The sequence below is a fragment of the Orbicella franksi genome, chromosome 1 (assembly GCF_964199315.1).
Source record: "Orbicella franksi chromosome 1, jaOrbFran1.1, whole genome shotgun sequence".
Lineage (NCBI taxonomy): Eukaryota > Metazoa > Cnidaria > Anthozoa > Scleractinia > Merulinidae > Orbicella > Orbicella franksi.
Genome location: NC_138145.1, coordinates 8,797,104 through 8,824,123, shown reverse-complemented (window position 1 = coordinate 8,824,123; position 27,020 = coordinate 8,797,104). Strand labels below are relative to the sequence as shown.

At 40.0% G+C, this 27,020-nt stretch overlaps 1 protein-coding gene across 4 annotated transcripts in view; it reads right to left on the bottom strand.

Moving 5' to 3' along the window:
* LOC145488052 (hemicentin-1-like) overlaps window positions 1-27,020 on the bottom strand; it is a 31,957-nt gene that overhangs the window by 4,642 nt on the left and 295 nt on the right. The window contains exons 2-30 of one of the 4 annotated variants that reach the window (XM_081466846.1): window positions 25,138-25,171; window positions 24,632-24,828; window positions 23,957-24,290; window positions 23,199-23,423; window positions 22,332-22,589; window positions 21,782-22,048; window positions 20,712-20,969; window positions 19,442-19,711; window positions 18,573-18,842; window positions 17,762-18,037; window positions 16,676-16,954; window positions 15,932-16,207; window positions 15,240-15,488; window positions 13,964-14,236; window positions 12,814-13,065; window positions 12,203-12,238; window positions 11,730-11,996; window positions 11,236-11,406; window positions 10,376-10,546; window positions 9,025-9,490; window positions 6,872-7,056; window positions 6,020-6,082; window positions 5,517-5,639; window positions 4,489-4,620; window positions 3,577-3,717; window positions 2,730-2,843; window positions 1,698-1,829; window positions 1,175-1,303; window positions 175-297 (exon numbers count right to left, since the gene is read on the bottom strand). In XM_081466846.1, the coding sequence (XP_081322972.1) occupies window positions 175-297; window positions 1,175-1,303; window positions 1,698-1,829; window positions 2,730-2,843; window positions 3,577-3,717; window positions 4,489-4,620; window positions 5,517-5,639; window positions 6,020-6,082; window positions 6,872-7,056; window positions 9,025-9,490; window positions 10,376-10,546; window positions 11,236-11,406; window positions 11,730-11,996; window positions 12,203-12,238; window positions 12,814-13,065; window positions 13,964-14,236; window positions 15,240-15,488; window positions 15,932-16,207; window positions 16,676-16,954; window positions 17,762-18,037; window positions 18,573-18,842; window positions 19,442-19,711; window positions 20,712-20,969; window positions 21,782-22,048; window positions 22,332-22,589; window positions 23,199-23,423; window positions 23,957-24,290; window positions 24,632-24,736 (5,845 nt within the window). In that variant the 5' untranslated portion in view covers window positions 24,737-24,828; window positions 25,138-25,171. Of the gene's footprint in view, window positions 1-174; window positions 298-1,174; window positions 1,304-1,697; window positions 1,830-2,729; window positions 2,844-3,576; window positions 3,718-4,488; window positions 4,621-5,516; window positions 5,640-6,019; window positions 6,083-6,871; window positions 7,057-9,024; window positions 9,491-10,375; window positions 10,547-11,235; window positions 11,407-11,729; window positions 11,997-12,202; window positions 12,239-12,813; window positions 13,066-13,963; window positions 14,237-15,239; window positions 15,489-15,931; window positions 16,208-16,675; window positions 16,955-17,761; window positions 18,038-18,572; window positions 18,843-19,441; window positions 19,712-20,711; window positions 20,970-21,781; window positions 22,049-22,331; window positions 22,590-23,198; window positions 23,424-23,956; window positions 24,291-24,631; window positions 24,844-25,137; window positions 26,210-27,020 lie in introns of those variants that run through there. The other 3 variants (XM_081466838.1, XM_081466823.1, XM_081466831.1) reach the window with 3 other exon arrangements.

Sequence of the window (27,020 nt, the reverse complement as noted above, 5' to 3'; positions counted from 1 at the left end):
TTAGTGCGTTATTTCTCCTTTCGAGGACTTTCCGGTACAAAAGGATCCTCGTCTGACGATTCATACGTCCTGCTGCCAATCACCAATTACACGCCTTTACACGCCTTTACACGCCTTTATAGTGGAACATCTTGCTTAAGAAAGCCAATACACATTGGGGTTGTCAGTATGTACCTGAGCACGTGCGCTGATCAGCGTTGAGTACTCCTCCGCCTGGGCAGGTACACTTAAAGCTGCCGATAGTATTGATACACTGAAACTCGCAGATTCCTTGGAACTGCTCACACTCATCCACGTCTACAAACAAACAGTTGATAGCTTACTGTATTGCTTGGTGACAGGTCAAGCAAAAGTCAAAGCAAAATTCATACAGTTACTGACTTACTTCCCTCGGTACTAACTTAGACAGACTGAGAAGAAGATCTAAAAGAAAAGTTCTCTTCAACAAAAAAATAAACAAAGAGCCAATAAAAAGATGAAGAAACAAACAATCATGGTTAACAACTTTTGGTTTTTAAAAGGAAAGACATGTTTCTAACAACACTGTGCTTGTTAACATGTCCAACTTTAATCACAAAAATTCCCTGGACTTTTCCGAGCCGTTAGCCCCCCACATAACAATCAATGCTGATATTCTCCTTTGTATTTTAATTTAGAGAATATTTGCCATACCGCAGAAATTAAAATAAATTAAGTAACGTAAATTTAACTAAATTATAGAAGTGGCCAAGAGGCCGAAAAGACTTTAAAGCTAATATGCGATTCCGCCTTCCCAATCAATATCATTGTACAGTCTTAGAGGTAGACATTTTCTCCTTACCCATCATTTCGATAAACTACCAGACCTGTATGTTGTGTAGTGTATTGATGAAATGAATGTGAATAAGATGAAGATCATACTTCGCGGGTTCCACTTAAAAACAAAGGAGTCATAACTTCATAACTTAAGTCATTTTCTTATTTACAAAATTACTTCCAAATTGAAGGCCACGTCAAAATGACTGCAGTTTCTTTAAGGCAGAGAAACACTGAAGAAGTGATACCAAACCCAAAACAATGCAAGGATTTCAAATTAAATGAAAAGGTTGTCCCTGTAATTTCTTGGCTTGCCGAAGTTTCCCCGCCGAACGTTCTGGTACCAAACTTAAGTTACTCATAGCCGAGCTGCCTTCACCTTTACAAGGGGACTGGGGTGTCTTGGCCGAGTAACCCCTGGGGCAGACACAGTAGAAGCTCCCGTACGTATTCATACACATCTGGTTGGATTTGCAGTTATGTTGACCTTCGATGCACTCATTTATATCTGAAAAACAAACAACAGTGAAGCAAAACCTAAAAAACGCGAACAAGGCTTTTAAAAGATTGCTTTCCAAAATAGTAAAAACAAGAACGTGAAAAGCCTGGACATAGTATTTTTGTCCTTCTTTGTTAAATGTAATGAACCTATTCGTTTCAGTTGTCCCGCAATCTTGTCCGAGTGTTTCTTTGAATGGTAAGATAATAAGTGAAACAACTGCTGCCTTATGCACATTGGAAGTATGGCTCCTGTCAAACTTATAACAGATATTAATTTCATTTGCCTTTTGTAATCACGAATTAGCTGTTAGAACCCTTTGAATTATCGTTTAAAGGAATTTGTATCTCAAGCACTATGTCATATTAAAGATAGATATTTTTTTTCTACACGTACATCTTACCTACACATTCTTTGTCATCCATAGTTCTTTTGAAGCCCACATCACACTTTCCTAAACACTGGAAGCTACCAGGCAAGTTGACACACTGAAGACTGCCACACAGAGTGTTGTTTTCAGCACATTCATCCACATCTTCGGAAAAAAATTCTCTCGATTAAGACGAAATGTTTACTAAGTCACCAGTGTAGGAGAAAGGTAGTACAGTCGAACCTCCGGTTGCGACCACCTCTCGTAAGCGACCACCTCTCCTCAGCGACCAGTTTTCCAAAATACCAAACGTTTCCTAGTCAAATCACTATCTTTCGAACCTCTTGTAAGCGACCACCTCTCGTACGAGACCGCGAACACTTTTAGAACCAAAAGTTTGAAAATTTCTTTTGTTTTCAACCCCCCGTAAGCGACGACTTGACAAATAACAGAGCCAAAATTGGATAAAAAAAAGTGTTGCAACAATACAGCAATACTCGATAGTACAAGAGACTGATATTTCTCAATGGCAAACAGTATTTTTTCTCGAAATTGACTTTTGACATCAATAAGACATTTAAAACACTAGGTAAGTCTCTGCAGTTACCATATGCTAATGAGGCAAAATTTTAACCCAATAATGGTCTTAGCTCTCGTAAGCGACCACCTCCCGTAAGCGACCACCTAGGCTTGACATTTTGGGTGGTCGCTTACGGGAGGTTCGACTGTATACCAATGCCCTCCTAGATATCGTGAGTCCCTCCGTAGCTCAAAGGCTCACCACTCGACCGGTATCTGGGAGGTCATGGGGGAACATATCGCCTTCAGTCTCTGAGCTCGAAATATCCATCTTTCATTACTTATCACAGAAAAGAAACCGAGGCCCCAATACCGAAACTGATAACAGAGCAAGAGGAATTGTGTGCGAGCGGAAAATTCTAATTGACGTGATTGACTGGGGAATTTGTTTACTTTAAAGCGATACTAAATGGGCAGCGATGGAAATAAAGTATCACTGTACCATTGTTAGCTCTACACTAAAAACACGACAGTACTTAAACTCACCTAAACACCGACTATCCGATATGAAACGATATCCTTGAAAACAGAAACAGCGGAAACTCCCTTGTTTGTTCTCGCAGCCCTGATCACACACCCCGGTGGCACACTCATCAATATCTAGAAAAGTGAGCAACACATATCACCACAACTTAATTTCCTAGCTTTCTATGAATAATTTTACCATGAATATTAAAGTTGTTAATTGTTTATTTTTCTATTTCTCTATGTATATTTTTTTTTGGTGTAAAAGGGACACAAAAAGGGCCTCAGATTGTCGGTGGACATCAGAAATTTTAAGTGGGGATCACATGAGGTCAAGAAATATGTTTGTGACCTTAATATGATTCGAACCCACTGCCCTCGGATTAGATTACGGTTGCTCTACCGACTGAGCTACGAATCCACACAGGTGCAAGTTGTGGATATTAAAGATATACCGCTGTTTTGTGAAAGGTTGTCCTTCAAAACGACAATGCCGAAAAGCATTATGGGTAGAGTTAGTTAACCGCTGTTCGATCGCGGTTTACGGTTTTCCAGTAAAATAGTAGAAAAAGTCATGAATACAAGGATTTGTGGTTTCCCCTTCCTTTGCGATAAAAAACTGTGAACTGTGAGCTACCACTACCTATAAAACCTTTCGACATTATTGCGTACGCTTTCTCTGGGCCCCAGTTGTTCGAAAGATGGATAACGTTATCCACCGGATAAATCGCTATGCATTGGATAAGTGCTAACAAAACAAACCACGCTATCCGCTGGATTGTGATTTATCCGATTGATAGCGTTATCCACCTTTCGAACAACCCGGGTCTCTAGGACAACAAGGGAGAAGACATGTCTGATTTGTTACCTTCACACCGGTCTCCTGTTAATTGATATCCGTCCTTACAGTAGCATCGATATGACCCTACTAAGTTCTCACACTGGTGCAAGCATGGATCGTTGGGTTGCAGGGAGCCCGTTGAAAGCACAATCTCACATTCATTAACATCTGGAAAAAAAAATAACATCACGGTAAGCTATAAATTGACCTCTTATTTTTCTTCGTGATAGAGACGCATGACCATGTTTTAAGCATAAATCTCTGCTGACTTCAGTGTTTCCATTTTGTCTCATTAGTATATTACTTAACGTAGTGTAATACTCTACCCTGGGTATTGCTGTTAATGACATGGTAAGAAGCTATGGGGAATCGCTCTGGCCTGGGACAAGCCTAAGGCCAGGCGAAAATAGAAGTGGACAGCTAGATCAAGCCCGACTTACTCGTTGGGTGGGAAGGTGAGTCTTCAACCTCTTCGCTTTCGCGGCCTCGAGTAGAGTGATGGGGTGAAACATTGCATAATCCCCAGGGTACAATTACCAATGTAAATTGAGTTTGCATAGAGAAGCCCGAACATTCTTTGCGAAATCAGTTGTTTTGTAAACAAAGATTCCGCTAGCACTAACAGCAGTCACATCGCTGCTATTGGGAAGGAAACTGACGAACTCTGTATTTTGTTGCTATAGTTTTGCTCACACACAAAAAGTCCTCATACACCTTATTCCAAAATGGCCGCCATTTTACTATTCTTTTGTTTGCTTGCAAATTAGCCCTTATTGCCTCGTTCTTAAACTTGAAATTGAAAAGAATATTTTACCTTGAACGAGGCTACAAGGGCTAATTTGCAAGCAAACAAAAGAATACTAAAATGGCGGCCATTTTGGAATAAGGTTCATGGGCCCGATGAGGATGAGCGAGTGAGTGAATGAGTGAAAACATTACCAAAACACGTGTCATTCGCAGCCATGACAAATCCAGCAGCACATTTACCACGGCAGCGGTATGCCCCAGGAGTGTTGACACATTCCTGTCCAGACGGACATGATCCTGTCCCCAGGCTGCACTCGTCTATATCTAGAAGAGGGGAGATCAGAAACTACGTTTAGGAATCAGCTGATCAAGTGAAACGGCTATTACTGCTAGGATTTTTTCATCTGTTAAAAGGCTGAGGCTGAGTAACCGGTCCACGGGATTTCCTAAGGGACGAACTATCATTTTTCTGAGAGACAGGAAGGTTGGCCAATTTTCTGGGGCAAGAATGTTTTTCGCACTCTTAGGTTACGCACGATTTTTTTTTTGTTGGGCAATAGCTGATGCAATAATTTTTTAAACCAAAAATTAAAATTATGATAGTAAAAAGTACTTGCTCGGTTATTTTCCCCACGGCTCCCTTTGCACGATTTTTTTTTCGGCAGGTTTTGCTGTGCAAGAACGTTTTTTTTTTTTGGAAGTGGCCCAACACCTTCCCCCCTCCCGACCCTCCCCCTAAAAAAAATAATGGTCCGTCCCTAAAAGTGAAACCTGTGAGAGCGTTTGCTTTTCTTTTAAAAGAACCCTTCCCCCCTCTAATTCACATACAATCCTACATAAACTTTATTAACTTGTCTTTATTAACTTGGCCACGGAGGCAGCGTGGCCGAGTGGTTTAGGGCGCTGGTGTTGTAAGCCGGAGGTCAAAAGGTTCAAGGCCTCCACCCTACTACTAGCGGGATTTGTTTCTCGGTAGTCCCGAGTTCAAATCCTCGGTCACGCTTCGTAAATAGCCAACTGGTTTGCCTCCTACCAGTTGCGACTTTTAACTATGTTACGTTTATTTGAAATATTTGTTTCCTTTGTTTCAGTGGCATGCCTGTAAACTACCTAAGCATAGTGCTTGTAGCTAAGTGCATGACCACTATAAATAACATTTACATCAAACGTAACACGAGTGGCACACAAGCAATGTCACGCAACCCTTCGGAGTACCTCACCTGCGCATGTCTTGTTGTCCGAGGAGAGAACGTGACCAGCGGAACAAGAACAACGGAACGATCCAAAAATGTTCTCACAAAAATGAGAGCAGACTTGTGGAACCGCAGCGCACTCGTTGATATCTAAATAAAAAAAACGACACATTCAGAAAAATCCAAATTAAAATCAACATCGCATAAAAGAATCACGACAATGATAAACCTGTGCAATTTAGAAATGTTAGCTTTGGAGAAGAGGCGGAAAGAGTCTAGAGAAGAAATCCTCAGAGCCTGCTTGCTAGAATGGAACCCAGACCACTGCCTACGTTTAGCTCAACAGCGATCAATGATTTCCATCTGTAATCTCGTTCAATTAAAACCATTATATATACCAGTTCCATGAGAGAAAGTTAGAGTAATTGAACTGAAAAGTGTACCTTCGTGTTGTTGACTGCTACCAATATAATCGTATATACGTAAATTCTTCGATTTTAATAATCAAATCCATTCAGCACGAGCATTACCTTGACAATACTGGCTTGAGGGATGCTTTACCAAACCTCCAGGGCACGAGTCAGACAATGACGCTGAAACCAGATGTAAAGCAACTCTGTTACTTCTAGCATTAGGTCTTAGCTCAAACGGAATACAAACAAGAACTTCGTCAACACGTATGTGACGCTGTTAACTCTTGCTTTCAGGCCCATTTCATCTTGCAAGCACTGAGCGCCGAGGTTCCTAAAAATAGTTTTGCCATAGACAGTGGCTTGAAATTAAACTACTAAGGGATCATACATTCCATCAAGGGGAAATTATTGGACTTATAACAGACTATGTAGAACTATAAAGATTTTGTTTAAGCGACGACAAAGCCTATAGAATGGACGTGGGTACAAGTAATTAATATTTTGCTTTCGTTTTACAGATCATTAGGAAAAAAGAAAGGGATTTAGCTTCGCTAAGATAGTGCATAAGTTGATAGAGCTTCCCGAAACCAAACATAAAGGTCGGCCAAGCCGATTCATTCATGAATAATTTTCATTCATACCCAAATGCTCAGTTTAGACGACAAAGAACAAGTCTTTCTAAATGCTCTGATCCTTGGTACATGTAACACGCTATGTGTTAGCAAATTGGTAATGTACTTGTACCAACTCGATTTGTTTGGTGGATAAAGCAATCTTCTTCATCTACCTATTTGTTATCTACTTATTTTGTTTATTTATCTATTTTAAGCTTATCTTTAATCTTTAATGTTTACCCTGTACAGACGTCTGCTGACTGGTCATTGGAAGATTAGCTTTAGCTGTAGGCAGTTACTCGCACAATTTAAAGTTATTTTATGCTTTAAAGCAGTATCCTGCATAGTTACATACCTCTTTGAATAGATGAAGTCATTTCAATTATAAGCGTATCACTCTGATACGGGTGGCTTATATCCACTGCACTGACTTGTACCGTCTCTGCTAGAACCCTGCTCTGCTGCTTCTCGTCAGGAGAGTATGTTATTGTAGAGTTAGACGAGAAAGGAAAAGATTTGTCACCCACACTCATCACTTGTCTGCAACAACATAAGGGTGGATATCATTATATGTATGTGTCTGACATGTGATCGGCACGTCATTAAAGGGACACAGTCACGATATACTTGCTTAAAACTGTTATACTTGAATTCACGGAATGGTCCCTAAATTTATGTAATAAGGACTTAATTAGCGCTGACTAAATGATTAAAAGCAATTTCTTGAAGAAAGTCCACAGTGTAGCAACATTTTTGCAAAATTTCAACGATTTTCGAGCCAAACTTGAACCTTTGAAAAACTGACATCCTGACGCTTTTTCAAAAATCCATATCACAATCCGTTTCCATCCTCGCCATCGTTAGCCATCCTTACCTCCTAATGGGTTCTAATCATTTGTCAAGTACTGCTCTACAAAATAAAACCATTATTGTTCAGCTTCCAAAGATCGATGTGTGTGGTTGAGATTTCCAAAATCATGCTAAAAATGGTGACAGTGTCCCTTTAAACTATAGGGAGTTCACGAAACCACGACGGCGACGCCGAGGACAAAGTCGATTAAAAATGGATTTATATTTTACCTACGAATCTCGCGATACTCTGAAGTCATTTACTGTGTTTATCACTGTCTAAACTATCGCAAAACTAAATCCGGAACACAGCGATAAATTTGAAAAAAAAAAATTAAAATATTAGCCGTCGTGGTTTACGTTCTCCAGACAACGCAAAATTTGGTCATTTCACGTTGTTGTTTTGCAAAGGACGGCAAAGAAATGTACCAAGAATTATAACGCACGTCCACAGCTATTGTTCTACTCATTAATTCTTTTGTTCAGTGACGTTCCCGTTGCCGTTGCCGTCGTCATTTTAGCCTACACGTTTTGGCTGTTTGATCATAACCGACTTGATCTTTCCAAGCTCCATCCTCGTTGCTTTTAGGTTTATCATCATCTCTTGGTGCTTTTCAACCATGGTAAAATGTCATTTTGTAGTCTCCGTTATTTTCCAGGTTTATTTTTGACACATCGTTATTTAGTTTCCCGCAAGCACAGAAAAGCCTGTGTTTCATGCTATCATGCTTAATTCTAACTGCTGACCGTAAAAAGCTATCCTATCTACATATTCTAGGAATCTGATATAAGTCGACTTGGAAATGACGATTGCAAAAAGTTGAAAACGTTCCGAACTTTGCTGAGATTTATGACAGAGGAATCAGTGGCTTTCAAAAATGTTCAATATCTTGGCTTTATTTTCAAATTTACCTTATAATTATAACCTTAAAATGTTGTTTACCTTAAACACAGAACAAAGTTCTTGGGACACGTGTATTACAGAAATGAAAACATATTTCGCAATTAACCCTCTCTCCTTCATAACTTTGTGTAGTGTGAGGAAACGGCGCCTCTCAGCACTATTGTATGGAGGAAAGTTGACATTCATGACAAAGTTTTACATTAATAGGTGTCCCAAAGTCTTCTATCAAGGTATGTAGTTCAGTTTAGAGGAGAAAAGTCAGGGATAATGTGAAGTATTGGTTTTTATTATCTAACTGCAGCGAATACCGTCCAAATAACAGTACAAATATACAGCGATATTGTACAGTTATTTGTACAGTAGAAAACCCGCTTGCCATACAGGTCGGCGCGCGCCCGCAAAACTGTCACACTCTCCCTCTTTCATTGCTAAATTGATTGACTACAGCAGTTGGATAATAAATCTCTTTTTAGATGTTTTGGTGTGTAGTATCGCTTTATATTTTTACTCGTTTCTATTTTGACGAGCCCGTAGGGCGAGTCAAAATACGGCACAACTCGTAAAAATATACAGCAATACTACTCACCAAAACATCTAATCAGATATATTAATTCTTCTACGCCTTCTTAGTTCACTAATACCCCAACACGTCCAGAACAACTCTTTGTAAGTCCTATAATTTTTAGAACTATGCGCGGCCATTACTACGGAGATTTCTTAAAAGTAACTCAAGTGTAGATAGCAAACAAACTTACTGGGATGAAGAGCTTATTTCTCCCACTCTCGTCTTGACAAACATCTCTTCAAAGTCTGGGAATTTTACGTCTGCATTTGAAGGCAACTTGGGCGTGCCTCCTTTAACGTCGACATCCAGCACAAACACACCCTTTTCATTTATGCCTTGTCCCCGATGTTCAATGAACACGGTTTCTCCAGATTGAAATAGCACCCGCGTTTTGTAAACAAATCGTCCTTTTGTAATGGTGAGGCCATTCTCAGCACCAGGCTTCTCTCCCGCTGTAGCCCAGTAGACTGGGGCGGTTAGTGGAATTGACAAAGACTTAAGCCAGTTCCTGATTGGCCCAGGCAAGCCACTGACCGAACAGGACACCTGCGTGTCATTGGCTGGAGTCTTAGTGAAGTTAGCCAATAGAAAGAGGGTTGGTAGCATCACGTTATTGACTGTTCCATGAACTTGGCCAATTCCTACTTCAACGCCATCTGAAAAACAATTTTAGTTGACTTGTTGAGAAGCTACCCTTTTATTTCGGCAACGTTTTTTCGCGATTGTTTAAAGAATGGCGAAAATTAGTTGCTGCTGTAATTTTTGTAGGTGAAATTTCCCTGTATTTCTCATCATCTTCCTCGTCCCTCTTATCAGCATCCTTGCATTCTGATCTCAATATTCCATTTTTAGCATATTAGAAAAACCTAAGCGAAAATCTGAACAAAATGCGGCGAGAACTTAAAATAGCAGTCGTCGCGAAATGCGACAATTCCAAAATCGCAAATAAAAAACGAAATAAAAAGTTGCCTTGAAAAATATCAATCACATTAGCCATTTGATCTCAGTCTTTAAAAATCTATAACCATGCTTGGTTCTTTTTCTTTTGTTATTACCCCCTGCTGTAAGCGGTTTAGCACCTAAGGAAACTGGTATTTTAAGGTTAGTAATTCGGAAAAACCTTTAAAGTTTTAACGTTATCATTCTTGTTCGAACATTCGAAAAAACGGTTTTAAGACTTTTTTTACCTCACGCATAACGTGGTAACAACTCTTGTTTGTTAAATTAAGAAAATATTTGTAGAAGAATCTGATAAAGAAGAGTCTGAAGACTTTCTTGAGTTAAACTAACAGATGATGTCGACAAGCTTGAACTGGAAAACAGAGTAGCCGGAGACTGGTAATTAAAATTATGCAACAATTTGACTTCATTGACCTCAAAGTAACTTAACAAGAACTGCGGATTAAATCTTAAAAGGGGCATCCTTCGTCAACCATCTGAGTCGGAAGCTGATCTTTTGCGCTTTAGAATTCCTGTTAAAACCTTTCAGCGCAAGTGCGCACGAACAAAATCTGTCACTAACTCCTCTATTATGGTCTCACCTGGACACTTAAAAAAGTTACAAGTTCTTGAATCTCTCTTATTGCCCTGACAGTCTTTACCACCTTGTAGTGGAGCTGGGTTATTGCACTCCCGGTATCGTGTTTGTTCTCCGCCATTACAAACCTGTGAACACAATGTCCACTCTGTCCAGTCAGACCAATCTCCGTCAACTGAAAAAACAAAACAAAACAAAACAAAACAAACAAAAGAAAAAGAAAAAAGAAAATGGTTAAAGACTGCCACACAATTGTAAGAGAAAGAACTTTAAGTTGAGCTTTAAAGGAATTTTCAAAGAGAATGCTGTGAACCATTAGGGTAAAACTATTTTGAGGGATAACCTAATTTTGTGCATCTTCATATTTTAGGGGCTAGTAAAAAGACCAGCTACTCTATAAAGTGGGGACGACATTTCAAATAGTCCCTTTATGATCAACTGCATTGCGTGCGATCGCTGACAAATTGATCGCCCGCTCAAAGGTGTTTTCTACGCGCCCACGACAAGCAGCGTGCATGATCAACATTCAATGTGGTTTATTGCTCTAGGTCTGCTGTAGCACCAGATTGCCTTCTATCTGGTAGTTTTTCTGTTTGTAGGTGACTTGCAAGAGGTTATGTTCTTGAAAGCCAACTACCAAACTATTACATTCTTCCTCATAACGTCATTGAATAGTAAGTTTAAGACAGCGTTTTAGATGGAATAAAAAGAAAGAAAGAGATGAAACGATATTTAAATGAATTACTGTCATATATGAGTTTTTTTACTTTCGCCAGGTAGTTCTTGCCTGGCAAACATATTTATAAAGTGCCCAGCCCCATCATTGCCAACCAAGTCACCGGTTACACGAAACATTTCACCTACCGGGGCAGGATTGTACATTACAGAGCTGTGATTGTACATTGTTTCCAGAGCACGGCTTCCCACCATTACTTGGCACAGGATTGTCACATGACCTGAATCTATACTGGGACCCAGATCCACACGATCTACTGCAGGCACCCCACTCTAACCATTCACTCCACCGTCCATTAACTACAACAACGTGCCAAAAAGAAGAAAACGATTAGAAGACGAAAGAAATTTAAAATGTCTTTTGTCAAGAAGGTGACTATAATTAAATTTCCTGAAACTTACACTAAAACGCGAGATGAATAAAAACCAAAGAAGAAAACCAAAAAGTATTGCAGTAAATTATGCAAACGAACGAGCGTCAAATTTCACTTAGAATTTCATACACAGAAGAACTGTAAGAAGCAATGTGGTTCTTCTGCGTAATTCTCGACCGAGTTCTGATAGATTGATACTGATTTTTTAATAGAACCTTAACAACGAAGGCACGCGCACTAGGGTCTCACCTCTGACTGTCAATGTCGCCTGTACCACGTGTGCACCAACTCCATTCCTAGCATGACACTGATATTGTCCAGCATCCTCTGGTTTCACTCTTGTTATTACTAAACTGTTATTGGACAGGATATTAATATGCTCAGGGGTATCAGATTGAAACTTTACACCATCCTTTGCCCAAGTCAACACAGGGGTTGGTGTTCCTCTGGCTGTGCAGTCCCAGAGGAAGGTTGAACCTGCGTCCACTACGGTGTCTTGTGGTGTGAGCACAAACTCTACGGAAACATGAAAAACAAAGGCATTACTACAGGAAAATAAATTCAAATAGGGGAAGTTTTAGAGAAACAAACTGAAAAACCGACAAATATCCAAGCGTGTTTTCGCGCCAAGCGGAGGCTATTGATTATTTATTGATGAAAACATCAATGTCATTTTAAAGTTACATTTAAATAACGTTCAGTAAATTAATAGTAACAATTACCAGGCCTTCCTCTCTGGGCAACATTTTTGTCCCTTCCTGTAAAACAAACAAAACAACAAAAGGAAAGAAAATAAAACATACACTTGTAACACTACAGTCTCCCACTTTCTGACCATAGCAAATGAACGACAGACCACTGCATTGAACATCAGATTTACCTGACTAACCTAACTAGCTGCAATCGCCGCTGGCTGGGGTAAGAATTAGTATAGGCAATCGTGTAAACGCGACTGCAATTAAAGATTTACCTTACGAGTGATGTTTGAGAATTCTGCCAAAATTACATGAGTCTCTGCAATTTGAAAGAATTTTCAAATATTACACGTAGTGTAAATCCTTACTTGCTTGAACTTTTTTCATACGATTACTCATTTATTACAATGACGGAGAAAATTACCGACGCACGCGCGTTAATTTGCATGCAGTGCGAATTGCTCGCATGAACACAACCTTATATTCGAGGGGTTTATTGCAGAAAGGATTTTTACGCCCCTGAGATTTGTGGGGCTTATTTTCGGGAGGTCTATGTTCAGGGCGGGGGACTTACTAAGGGAATCTCAAGGTATTTGTCAACAGGCACTTAGAAAAGAATGTGTATTCATGAGACTGACCTTTCACGGTAACAAAAGCACTGGCTGTAACAATCCCAGCAGGATTCTTAGCCTCACAGCGATAGAGACCTTCGTGTTCTGACTTCCTGGCTTCGATTATCTCCACCAGTGAACTATTAGTTGACAAGGCGCTGCCGTTCAGATACCACGTGATCTGAGGCACAGGGAACCCAAGTGCCTCACATTCCAAGATAATAGTGTCTCCTTCATCAATGGAAATGTTTTGGGGTTCTTTGATAATTTCAGGAGGAACTGCAACAACAAAAACGAAGAATCTGTAATCTTCAAATCGGGAAAAGAAACTCTCCAAAAAGTGATATTTTGGACAAAACTTAAAGCATACAATAAAACTAAAAGACTAAATATTGCAATGATGACAGTTTAACACAACGCAATATCTAGTCATCAATTTGTTTTGAAGTATCATGTTGTGGGGTTTATTTATCTGGGGGTGGGAGAAATACCTCACAGATTTGCAGTGACAAGCTTTGTAATAATTACCGTATTTACTCCAAAAAACGCCGCAGAGCTTATTAGCTCTAAACGTTTTGATGTGGCGCTTATTTCAGGCTGCGCTTATGAAAATGTCATGAGAAACGCAAAACATATCAAATCTTATTTGTCTACAAAACGACATGAAGAACAACCAAAACTCAGCTTAACATGTCAAAGCCATTCTTTTTACACATCGACGAAACGTAACTGCGTCTTCGAGAAAACTCCGCCTCGGAACTCAAGTGCGTCAAATAAGCACCGCGCCTTTGTTCAGGGTTGCCGCTCTTCTTCCAGGGCAGCGCTTTTGTGCACGGCACCACTTCGAGTAAATATGGTACTTTGGTTTTGAATTTATGACGTAAAAATGATCTCAAGCACAAGAGGAGGTGTTTCAACTCATTTCCAAACACCTAGAACAGAATTACGACGTGCGGTGAAGTTTTTATGACGAACCTCAGGGTGTTGAAATACTGTTTCGAGAGTTTGATAAATCTTCCCTTTGATGACCAAGACTAAGGGAAAAAATGTACACTTTTTAATTTTTTAAAAAACCAGCAGGTCGGTTATGATTTCGTTTGTTTTACCTTGAGCTGTTAATGAGTTTTGAGATTGTCACTGGAAAACTGCTCTTCAATCATTTTCAACCTGTTCTTACCTTGTACCGACAACTCGACAGGACGCCGAGCTACTCCAAGAGGATTGGACGCCATACAGGAATATACCCCACTGTCCGATGGCGTCACACCAAAAATACGAAGATTACCGGACGGTAGAATCAAATACTTAAGATCACTCTCATCAATCGGCAAGTCATGTAGAAACCAGCTAACTGTCGGCTTGGGATTGCCACTAACATTACATGGCAATTCTGTCCAACTTCCTGATAATACATTTATAGGCGACCTGGACTGAAATATCGCTGGTGGAGCTGTTGAAAGACAGATGCAGTTATGGTGCAAAGTTATCGGTAGTTTCGCACCATTCATCTTATTTGACAATTTATCAGAAATTGAGTTAGTCACTTGAATATGATACTGAGCTGATAAAGAAATACTGCTATCTCTTCAATTGTTAGAGTACCAACTTTTCCATTGGCGACCCATTCAATCGAATTGACGCTCTCCTCGAGACCTCAAATAAGCGCCCGATTCGAATAAGCGCCCGATTCGAATAAGCGCAACTGGTATCTGTTATTTCCCTTACTAATAAAATGCTTTATATTATTTGTCTTCCGGTCAGTTTCTAGAATTTGGAGTTCAGTCAAGCCTATAGGTATATCTTATCACTTCTCCTCATCACTAGCGCCTAGTCTCCTGTAGACGCAGACGTCGTTTCGCCTTTTCACGCGATCTTCACGCGGTTTTTACGCGATCTTCACGCGATCTTTCCTGGGATGGAATGCGCGGCAAATCCAACGGACGTCTTAGCAGGAAGCTAGAGCTTGACTGGACGCCGTAACGATGTAACGAGCGATTATACCCTCCGTCCCTATATTCAGAAAAAAGAAAACGCCTGATGGCAGGTTAAGCCTGGTTTTCACCACCACATAAGCACAACCACAAGCATAAGTAAAACCGTAGTATGGACGCCCACAGCACAAGCATTAACACAAGGACTAGCCGAAAAAAAAAAAACGTTTTTGTCCTTCTAGTGCTTATGTTTAACCAAATACGTGCTGCTGTGAGGATAAGCATAAGCGAAAGCTCGCCATCTTGTTTTACTGAGGTATGGAACCGAAAATAAGGCAATTGTCCATTCTGCGCATGCCTACGTGCTTATGCTTGTGCTGTGCGCGTCCTCCCTACCATTACGCTTGTGCCTATGTCGTAGTGAAAACCAGCCTTTAGTGGTACCTTCATGAGACCTAGTTCAAAACTAATTCACTCCCAGGTGTATACTAGCATCTCTTAAAATGACTTCAAATAACTCACCCATGACAGAAAGAGTGGCTGTAGCAGTAGCATTACCAGCTACATTCTCAGCCACGCAGAGATACACACCGGTATGGTTAAGGGATAGCTTGGCTATTTCAATAACAGAACCATTGTTAGGAAGAGCTTTGTCGTTTAGAAACCAACGAATGCGTGGAACAGGATATCCTCTCGCTACACATTCCATCAAGATGGAATCGCCGACGTCTACAGTCATGTTTGGTGGTGGCTTGATAATTTCAGGAGAATCTAACAGCGAAAAACATGTTATGTGTTTATTACGTGTATATCAAGTGTTCATCTTTTCTATGATGAACCGTTAAGTAAGAAGTAAACAACACTCAAAAAATTAACTGCTGTTCATCAAAAAGCACAAAAAAAAAAAAAAAAAAAAAAAAAAATCACGAAACACTGTTTGAATTCTACGAGTCTTCTCCTACACGTTTAGATTAATAACATGAACAAGTTTGTTAAAGCTATCCAGTCAAATCTTTGCTTTGTGTGATTCATTATCAGTGATACTACACTTATCATCAAGATTTCATTGTGTCTGCACTATCATGTTTTGCTGTGTTCCGCACACAGATACAAAATGCCTTAGTAAAGTTAAGAAGCCTCCGTTTCTCTGTCTATGCTATGCTGACATTCACAGCTATGCCATTACGTTCCTTAGTACATCATTAAAGACTCACTGTACACGTAGAGGGTGAGGATGAGAAAATCTTGTCCAGTGGGGTTCTTTGCAGTGCACAAGTATGTCCCAGAATCTAGCCGCAACAATGAGCTTATCACCAACGCCCCTGTATTCTTCTGTCTAAACTTGGTGCCGTCAATAGCAATCGACCGACGATTCTTCTGCCATGTGATGGTAGGTTTGGGGTTACCAATGGCTGGACACTCCAGCTCAACTGTTCCATTTCTGTCACCAATGATGGTGGTTTTCTCTGGTTTGATAATTACTGGTGGAGCTGAGAAAGTGAAGACGGACGAAACACGTTTACAGTGAAATGGAATGCTGTATTCACAGACAAAACACAAACCATTCAAGGTTCAGTATACCTCAATTGACCGTCTCACGTTAGCGCGTTTTTGTACGGAGGTTTTGAAAATAACCCCCAATAAAGTATACATTTCCTGAAAGCTTAAAAAATGAGGAAAACGAACATTTCTTTTTACTTTCTGGAAAATATAAAAGGTTTAAAAAGTTTGCGAAACGAAGGAATTTTTACCCTTTTGCTTTTATCAAGCTCGTTTACACGCCTCGATTATCGCGGCAATGTGATTAATATCGGAATTGATTTTTCACACAATTCCCTTTAAAAGTGTTTCGATTTCTCAAAGATCGCAATGTTTTCTTTTTATACCATTCCAAGTTTAACCAGCAACTTGCCAGATAAACCCTGGAAACCTATGTACGACTGCTATTTGTCACTTACTAAGGCCTGTTAGAATGAGAGTGACCCGGGCTGTATCTTTCCCCAGACTGTTCTCTGCCACACATTCATATCTCCCAGCATCCTTTATTTCTATGCTCTGTATGAACAGGTCACCAGAGGGCAACACTGTAGCACGGGGGTCTGTGTCAGCCGCAATCCCCAAGGTATTGTACCATGTGATTTGAGGCTCTGGTACTCCGTGGGCACGACACGTAAAGGTTACATTTCCACCAAACGTGACATGTTTCTCTGAAGGACGCCTCGTTATCGTGGGAGGAACTACAAATTGAAATAAAAACAGAGTAACATATAGGTAAGGTACAGTCTGCTTCGGACCAAGAGGCCATTACCGCCAGAGATTGTCCTGGTTTCCGTAGCGTGGAGTAACTAGGAGAGTTTCTACTTCCCCCCTGGAAGGGATGCTAGTCCATTGCAGGGTTACTCCAGCATTAAATTCACCTTTTATAAATCTAGACAGAGAGAGACTGTGACGGTAAATTGTCTTGCCCACGAACGTTTGATCCATTAGGAGTGACATACTGTACATATATGACACCGACTAATAACAACGAGTTCCAGGTAAATTCAATAAAAAATTGCAGATAAACGGATGTATGAAAACAAAATATAAAATAATATAAAGTCCATAGTCTGGATTCATATCCAATACTGGATTTTAACGAAATCTTTCTCAAATAACAGCTAGTACGCATTCACTGTATGTTTCAGAACAGACGTCACGGCAGCAAGACGGAAAGCCACATTTTACCAAGAACTCACAAAGAACGTTACCAGCTTCCTCAGTATGAGATCAACACCCTTAAAGGAGCTCAGACACGGTATTTTGAGTTAACTTGGCTTCGTACAAAATTACCTTTAAATCGAAGGAAACCAGAGTTACTGTAGCAAAAAAAGATAGAAAAAAACACCAGAGAGATAAAAATAAACCATAAAGAAACCAGGATGATTTAAGATGGAGAAGATTGATGAACACGGATTATGAACGAGGAACTTGCAAAATGTAGGCCAAACGTTTTCACATGCACAAGGAGTGACTTAGCTCCTTTAAACTCTTTAAACACCAACCTCCTTCACCCCAGAGCATAATCACTGCCGTGGCAGTTCCGGCCGGACTTCTCCCAACACAATGATAGTCTCCTGCGTCCTGTGGAATAGCATCCGTTATAACCAACTCTCCTCCGTCATAACTGGTGGTGATCCTGTCACTAGTCTGCAGGGGTCTGTTGTTCTTCATCCATGTGATGGTCGGGGTAGGAACTCCAACTGCTGCACAACGTAACACAAGTGTCTCGCCCAGTATCACAGGAATCTCATCATTGTCTACCGTCACACGTGGAGGGACTATGAAAAGACAGTTTCAGGAAGCAGTTATCTACCTCATTAAAATATTTTGTTTCCGTTTGGTCGCGTTCTAGAATGAGATCCAAGCATGCGGAAAGCTTCGTATAACAGTCTTATGTCCTTATTGAAACACAACTACTTCTTACTTTTTCAGTTTATCTTTTAGTTTAAGAACTGCGATCTTGGTCAGAATAAAATGAGAAATAAAAACTACCCTTACGAGCTTTTCGAAAACGATGACATCACGGTAATCAAGTGATTTCCCAGTCCGAGTTTTCATCAAACACAAATTAAAAAATGACCGTTGATTGTTGCTTTTTCAAATGTCTCCGGCGTAGTGTGGACTGAAAACATTTGATGCGTTTTCAGAGTGAAAAAGCCATTTTCAAATTTCTCAGGCGTACTGTGGACGGAAAACATTCGACGCGTTTTCAGAGTGAAACCTCCGTCTTCAAAATTCTCCGGCGTAGTTTAGACGGGGCCTAACAACAGGAAGTACAAACTCAAACCAGTAAGCACAAAATATCTCACTCACTTTGCACATTAACAGTAATAGCAACGGAGTCTTGGCCAGCGCTATTGTTACCCAGACATGTGTAATATCCAGCGTCTTTTAACTCGATTGCATTGATAACCAGATGTCCCTGGCTACTGACAGCGATTCTCCGATTGGCAATCATTTTGTTTTGTCCCTGATACCACGTGATCTGTGCCCTCGGTGTACCAGTTCCTGTACACCGGATTGTGATGGTCTCACCAGCGTTAGCGGTCACCTCCTTCAGGTCAACAAATACTGACGGTGGTACTGTGGGGTGTAAATATATTTTAAAAAAAAAACAGCTGTCTTGTCAGGTTAAAGATAAAGGCACCGTGAGTTTTGTCTTAAATTTTAAGGAGTGTCTTACGGGGTGCTTTTTCATTACTGATTACCCTCGCTCCAACTTTTTGCTTGGGTTGCCCTCTACTGTTTTGAAAGTTCCACTGTTGTTTTCATCTAAGCGCGGAGACGTAACGAAAAAAAACATACTCTAATTGCATGCACACGACATATTTCGCGCGTTCTGCTTTCTTAGTGAAAGCGGGTCATATATTTATCGAAAACATATCAACAACTTCAAGTACTTGCTAATTTGGATGGGAAAATGTGCTAAACGGCTGCGAAACTTTAAATGTTTGGTTGACAAATATGTCATCATGTTTGCACCCAATTAGAACATCGTCACGTGTCCACGCTTAGATCAAAACGACGGTGTGTCATTAAAAGATTCTCTTGAAAGACATCTGACCACATTGAGACCACTTCTGCAACATTGTCCGGTGTAGTTCATAATCCGACAAATTCTCCAAGTTAAAAGAAAAGTATGGTAATAAGTGAGGAGAATTCACTGATTGATATCTAGTTACCAGTGTAAAGTAGCGTGACTGTGGCCTGGCTCTGTCCTGCAATGTTCCACACAGCACACTCGTACTCTCCAGCATCTAACAGTTGCGCATTTCTGATAACCAGCACACCGTCGTTGTCTGTGCTGATCCTTTCACTTGACTCCAGTTGAAGACTGTCTTTATACCACATCAGAGAAGGAAATGGGAACCCATTCATCTGACATTTGATGGAAACATTGTTTCCGATTTGATAGGTCACAATTGGGGGATTGATTGTAGCAGATGGCTGTTCTGGGAAAGGAGGAAAAAACACGCCGGAGGCTCCAAAACTGTTGTTGGCAAAACTACATCGATTATCAGTTCCATATACTCAGCTTAGAGAGTTGTAACAACTGTAGACCTCGGTCTCCGGTAAGAAAACTACTCTCTAAGGTAGACACCACTCAGAAGTGCCTCTTCTTTAGGGCAGATACTATAACCCTGATCCTCTCTGACAAACCTCTCATACGCCTCTTGATGAAAGAGGTACCTGTTTAAGGTGGACATTTATCTTGTGTACATCTCGATTAAACCATTAGATTATGAGCTGGAGATTTCTATCGCGTGATAGTTGACGAGAACGCAGCCCGAGTCAACTATCACGCATAGAAATCGAGAGCGAATAATCTAATTGTTTTAGTATAAACCTACTAGTCGTTCAAAACTTTATCTAAATCCTCTTCACAGACACTTCGAAAACACCAAGAAGCGGCCGCCATTTCGTTAACAAGGGCACACTGCTACGCTACTCACTATCTATCACAGAATAGATAGTGAGTAGCGTAGCCAATCAGAGAACGACCGAGAACGGCATTCGTGATAGAACGCTAGCAGATTTATACTTAAATGTGATTTCTCTCTCTGAGTTAAACACCTCTCTACAAAATTGGTCGGACTGTTCTTCAGGGCAGATATCTCTCTAACAAAATGTGTCTCTTTAAGGCAAAAATCTACTTAAGTGGGACGCTCAGCCATTTATCAACTTGTGACGATAAAATTAAAGGTGAATTAGCACTTGGTCATAGCAAAGTGGCAAAGGGCTTATTCCAGAAATTTCTGTTTCACAACTATGGCTGAGTTACTAAACCTTTATCAACTAATACAATGTTATCAAATAATATCTAGTATTTTGCTTGTCGCCAGTGCAGAACAATCATTTCTTTAGCAGTTAACAGCTTAATTGATATACCTCGATATAGGAAACGTTGGCAGAAGCATCTCCATATTAGATGGAGATTGGTTATTAACTCACCAAAGACAATCACATCTACGGCCAAAACCTCTTCTCCTTGTTTGCTAGTAGCAACACACTCATATCTCCCACCGTCCTTCCTGCTTCGAATATGAAGCAGCAATGAATCATTTGCCTGCGGAGTCAGTTGCTTGTCTTCCTTTAGCCACACGACCTTGAAGGGAATGTCACCGTCTGGTACACAGTTGAGAAGAACAGCGTCCCCAGTAACAAATGTCAAGTTTGTGTATTCCTGATCGATGACTACTGAGCGTGGAACTAAAGAAGAGTTTAAAGAAGTAGGTTAGCATGACGTGGCAGTGACAAACACAGTTTTCGGACTAGCTTTTTTCTAGCCTGCGTCACAGACGTTAACAACACACTGCAGGTTATTTACGGGGAAATTTCCGTCTGCAAATACAATTGTAATTATGGTATTGGGGTTGCTTAGTATCAGGCTTTATGCCAGAATTTGAAAAGTGGCCGTCCAAAATGTGCTATTAACGACCTGCTCAAATGAGCAATTTATAAGGCACATATGAAAAATAAAAAAAATCCTGCTCAGTACCAAAACAATGTTGTGACTGCATGGCGATATTGTCTCAAAACAATGACTTCTCAGTTAACGTTAGGATGGTCAGCCTTATGGTAAAACTGTAAAAATTCACGATTCAGTTACATACACGTACCATTGGTTAGTTTTTTAAGTTTTTTTTCACACATGTACAGTGGGTAGCAAAGTGATTTACAATCTGGTTGTATATTCTGTCTGTAGTTTTGTAACAATGTTTTTTCCAGAACTTGTAAGTACAGTAGAGTTTTTTTTAGCTTGTTCCAGGTTCTCTGTAGTTGAGGACGAGCGAAAAAAAAAGAAAAAAAAGAAAAAGAGGGCGAGAAAAAACGCGGGACACTACTGACTTCCTCCGTCGTTTTTTCTCGCCCTCTTTCCTTCGCTCGTTTCCAACTACCGAGGGCCTGGAACAGGCTAATTTTTTTTATATATATTTTTAGGTGAACATTTTGCAGAGTTTGTTTTTTCAACACTTATTTTAAGTGGCCAAGTATCAACACTTAGCCACAAGACTTCCTACCTTTGACAACGATTGTAGTTATAGCAGTGGCTGTCCCTCCAGCATTACTGGCAAAACACGAGTATGGACCTTGATCCTTGTTGGTGACTGAAGGGATGATGTGAGTGACATTAGCTGTTCCTATACGTGTCACGACAGGTCCAAGAGTTCTCCTGTCCATGATCCACTGTACCTTTGCTGGTGCCACTGTCTGCACTGTGCACCAAAGTGCTACCCTGGAGCCAGAGAGGACCTCAACAGTAGCTGGAGCAGTGACTGTGGGGGATTCTAAAAGAAAGGAATTGGGTGGTACCAATTACAAGGGGCAAAGTCAACACAGGTGAAATGTGTGTTATCGAACCAGTGTGAGGTCCATATTGGAGACTGAAATAGTTTTACTGGTCCAATTCTTTGCTTTTTTGCAGGTTTATGGACCAAGCCACAGAATGAGACCAATACCTCTTCAATACGGACTGAACAAGCTAGTTCAGTACAGTACTTATAATTATGACAGCCTTTTTTCAATCTGCTGATATATTGACATGTCTCTGTGACCCATTCTCTAACAAACCTGGCAACAATGCACTAAGAGCAGTTTGACTCATCCTGTAGAAAACATTGTACTCTTCATCTACACCAACTACGCGCACATAAAATAGTCCTGTGGGTGGTTCAAAATTAAGCCAGTCAAATGCAAACTTGTCAGTGATGCGAGGTCTAAATGGTACTTCTCCAATCAGATGACCCTGTAAGTCCAGAAGCTGTACTCTTTCAGGTGCACTAGGAGGTTGAAGGCCATGTACTTTGATCAGGACAAAGTTTCTAAAACCTTCCAGGTGGATAATAACAAAAAAATACAATATTAGTTATTTATACTGTCTTGGTTTTGCAACCATATCATTCTTACTATAATCTCAATGTAATCTAAAAAGCCTGTTTCTGGGCATCACCTGTCATTAATACTCTATGTCAAGATTGTCGCATATTTATAAGCCTTTTTCTTCCAAACAGTTTCCAGTTATGTAACTGTTTCCAATATAATGTATTTACCATATAATTATTGATAATGATTTGTAATTATTTTTTTCCCACTTGAAGGGTATGTCGAACAATTTCATTAATTCCTCTTTTAATTTTTTCAACTTTTGATCTGCCATTAGCCTCGAATTCTAGTTTCAAGTGCGTAATTTATACTTAACCGTGATATTCTTGCCACATATATGGAAATTTTAAAAGGTTTAATAGGCTGTGTCTTTTCATAAACTGTTATCAGCTGGTTCACTTTGCATTTCTCCATACCATGTACCATACTAGAAACATACAATGTCAGTTGACACAAGTGACCCTTATTAGCTTTCATCTTACCATTCTCAGTCCCGCATGCACTGATAAGGTTCACAACAAAAAGATACTGGGGTAGCAACTTCTACTTACTAACCAGCAACTGGTCTTGGCATAGCCTCATCCTGGTTCTTGACTGGATGCAACCCAAAGCCACTTGTGAAAGACACAGGACTAAAACCAGTGACTCTTAGGGTGTGACTCCCATTACTGCTCATCATCAATCTCCATACACCTGGGGTAGGTTTCTGCACAGAGACTATTTTTGCTCCCTTTAGATTCAATAGCTTCTCAAGTCCTTGTTCCTCTGTGAAGAGACTCCCTAACAGAAAGAAAATAAAATGGTTGAATATCACCAAAGTTATCACCTTCCTCTAAACTGGGAGTCAACCATCACCTATGGACCATATGTGTGCAACATAACAGGAGAAGACAGCGGCACTAGCTGTACAGTCTGTAGGGATTGTTAGATTGGACTACAAGTATGAGATTGAATGATTACAAGAAAGATTTTCAAGCGATGTTTCCAGAGTCCCCGCTCTGATCTGATCTGATCTTTAGATGGGTGTGTTTACAACACGAAATGACGAAATGGCACTACAAGTAAGAGTCAATGTGGGATACCGGTGTCTGTAAGCCGGGTGACCCATGGTATTATTGTTATATTGAGTGCTAACCACTTTCAAGTCAGCAATTTTTAATTAATTAATATTCCACACTTGTAATGACTGAAAGGTGCATATCCTGAATTTCAAGTGATCCAAAGCATTGATGCTTGTATTAATCAGTAATGTACATGTAGCTATACAGTATACTGAGTTCTGAAATAGGAATTAACAGGAAATCATCATTTACCATTGGGATGATAAAGCTCCAGGACCAAATTATCTCCACTTAGAGAGATGGATAATTCCTCTAAAGCATTGTCCACTGGAATATTTACGTAAGTCTTGTTTGTAGCATCTTCGCTGTCCACTGAAATGAGGTTCACCCTGTTAGCTTGCACTGACAGCTCCACAAATTTCAAAACCTGGTTAACATCTTTCTTCTTCAAGTAAAACACCTGGCCGGAACTGGCAGCAGAGATCAGTTCATAAGCTGTTGAACTTGTCAAGATAGTCTGATTGCCACAGTCTCCTGTTATGAGGAATAACACTTGGCTTTTCTTTTGCTGGATCAACTTTAGAACCTGACAAGAGGATAAAAATAATGAATAATTAATAATCTTAAGTTCTCTGCAACTGAGAGAAAACTAGACAAGTGCAAGTGGTGTGCTAGAATGGCGGCTAATTTGAGCATTTTTAAAAAATCATAAAAAAAATTCATGTTTACTTCAAATCTAAAAAAAAAATTTGGGTAACTTCCTTTTTTGATGTGGACTTTCAACTGAGAGCAACATTATGATATGAGCACTAAAAGGAAACTTGAGCAAAAACAGTCCAGTAAGAGGTTCTTCTCCTAAGTCAAATTTCAAATGATAATAAAAACAAGACTACTCACAAAATGAATTCACATTCTATAAAGCATCACCTTTTGAACTTGATCAAAGTCCTTTGCATTTGCATCTGTGAAGACATATATAAAAGAACCAGGCAAGCTTATCTCCAGTGCTAGGATGATTGCATTCAAAGACATTTCTGGACAGTCTCCTCCACCCTGAACAGACAGGTTGTCTAGCTGTTCCTGAAACTTCTCAGGGCTTGTCGTCACTATTGCAGGACCCACATCTGTTGATATAAAGGCTGCAAGTTGAATGCCAGTGAATATACTCTCAGACCTTTTATGGTAACTTGATAAAACAGCCACTAACAGATACATGCATAGTTAGAAGAGTTAATTATTTTAAGCAGTATAATAGTCCTGGAAAAAACCCCACGTGCACAGATTATTGGATGAAATAAAAAACTAGATAGCCTGTGAACATGGTTTCTAATGAGTTATGGGGTGAAGAAAAAACAAGCAGGCCGAGCTAGCCAAGAATGGTCTGTGGGGGATAAATGGCATTAAGCTTGGTTAGCTTGGTTCGCTTGGCTCACCTAATTTCTTTGCATTGACTGGGAGCCTGTTCACCTGTAGGTTAGTAGAAACAGAGTAAAATGTAGGGTTTGAGTGAGTTACCATCTTCAGTGAGCAATTTATGCACACATGCACGGCACCAAAGTGAAAATATCCTAAAGTATTTGAGCTTTGAATACACAATTATTGTGACACCATAGAATCCTGGAGTATTCAAGGCTCACACTACACATAATTCACACCTGGAGTATCCAAGAGTATTCAAGAATGCAAATTTATGTGAAGTATTCAAGTTGAATGTAGGCACTTAGAATCCTATGGTATTCTGGCAAGGCACACGCAAAATGTGATGAAAACACCTGGAGAGTTCAAGAGTGTTCAAGGATGTAGACATGACCTATTCAAGTTGAATTTGGAAAATTTAGGACACTCCAGATTTGTTTTGACTCAGGAATGCTTGGTTTGCATAAGAATATGTTGGTATACACATTGTGCGCCGATCCATATTTGGGCCTGAAAATTGGGCTTTCTGTGCAGTGATGTCGCAATCTCATCATATATCAAATATACACTGAAGTCCTTATTCCTTGACCTGGCTCCGACGGCCAAAACTTTATCTCCCCCTAATGCCATGAGAATAGCCCAGGGCTGAGGTGAAGTTGGGCTGTTCAGATTAATGAGTCTCCTTCTCAATCAGCTGATTTAGAAGCTCTCATCCGACAGTCAACCAAGTACACCGATGAAAACTCTAGCCTTGACACCCCCTTCCCATTCCCACTTCTATCAATCAATAATTGCAAGGTAGCTAGTCACAACTTGACAATCCCCACTTGTATTGACCTGTATTGTCACATCATTTCTCAAAACAGTCCCTCTCCAAAATTTCTCATTTACAATCGCTTGTGATGCGCAAAACGTTAAAAGCAACTGTGAGACAAAGGTGATGCACAAATTTTGTTAAAATTTATCCATGAAATGGGATCACAACAGCCCGCAGTTGCAACCCTCCCACAATCCCACAAAAATGTATTAGCTATCCAAATTAAAGATGTAATTATAGTGCAAATATGACATGATCTGCTATTGTCAAGAGTTCACTTAAGTATCGGGATACAACACTCTTTCAGTACTGACCATTTGCCAAGAACAACAGATTTAATTCCTATATCTATTTATATCCAGGTAAGATATCTCCAAGAAAAAAAAAAAAACGTTTGTAAGATCAACCATAATAATATTAAGTGGTTTCTTTATTTTGGTATTGACAATAGTGTTGCCATAGTGCATCATTAATTGATTGTATGCTTATTTGAAGTTGAATGCCAGAGCAATGAGAGCTGTAAGTTTAAAACCGCACGCTTCCGGGAGGATCAGTTTATGTTGTCCAAAGCTGTCTCTAGTTATCAAGCTGTTGCATTCAATCAACTCGCGCGTGACAAGTAAAACGTACAACATATGTACACGGTGCTCCAGTTCGTCACCTTTCGCGGCATCTTTAGCCACCTTGCACTGTTTTTACGCCATTAATCTTCTTTTTATCGACAGTGACGGTAACAGAATACAAACATGGATTAAGGTAAACAAAGTTGACTATTCCATAAACAATGTGGTATCGGAAATATCGTAAACATGTGCCACAAAGATTGTTCGAACAAACGAGCTAATTTGTTTAACAGAAATACCGTTTCGGCAAGAATCGTTTATAATTTCGGATCTTTTGAAGAACACTCGATTAAATTGCGCCGGTAAGCCTTTGTTAACCTATTAGCAACGTAAACAATTGAGTAAGTTACACTAATAAATACCTACAAACACTATTCAAGTAGGAAGAACGAAACTTCCGATCATTCCACGATATGACGAATCTCTGAACAACTAATTGCACCGAAAATAGCTAAGATTT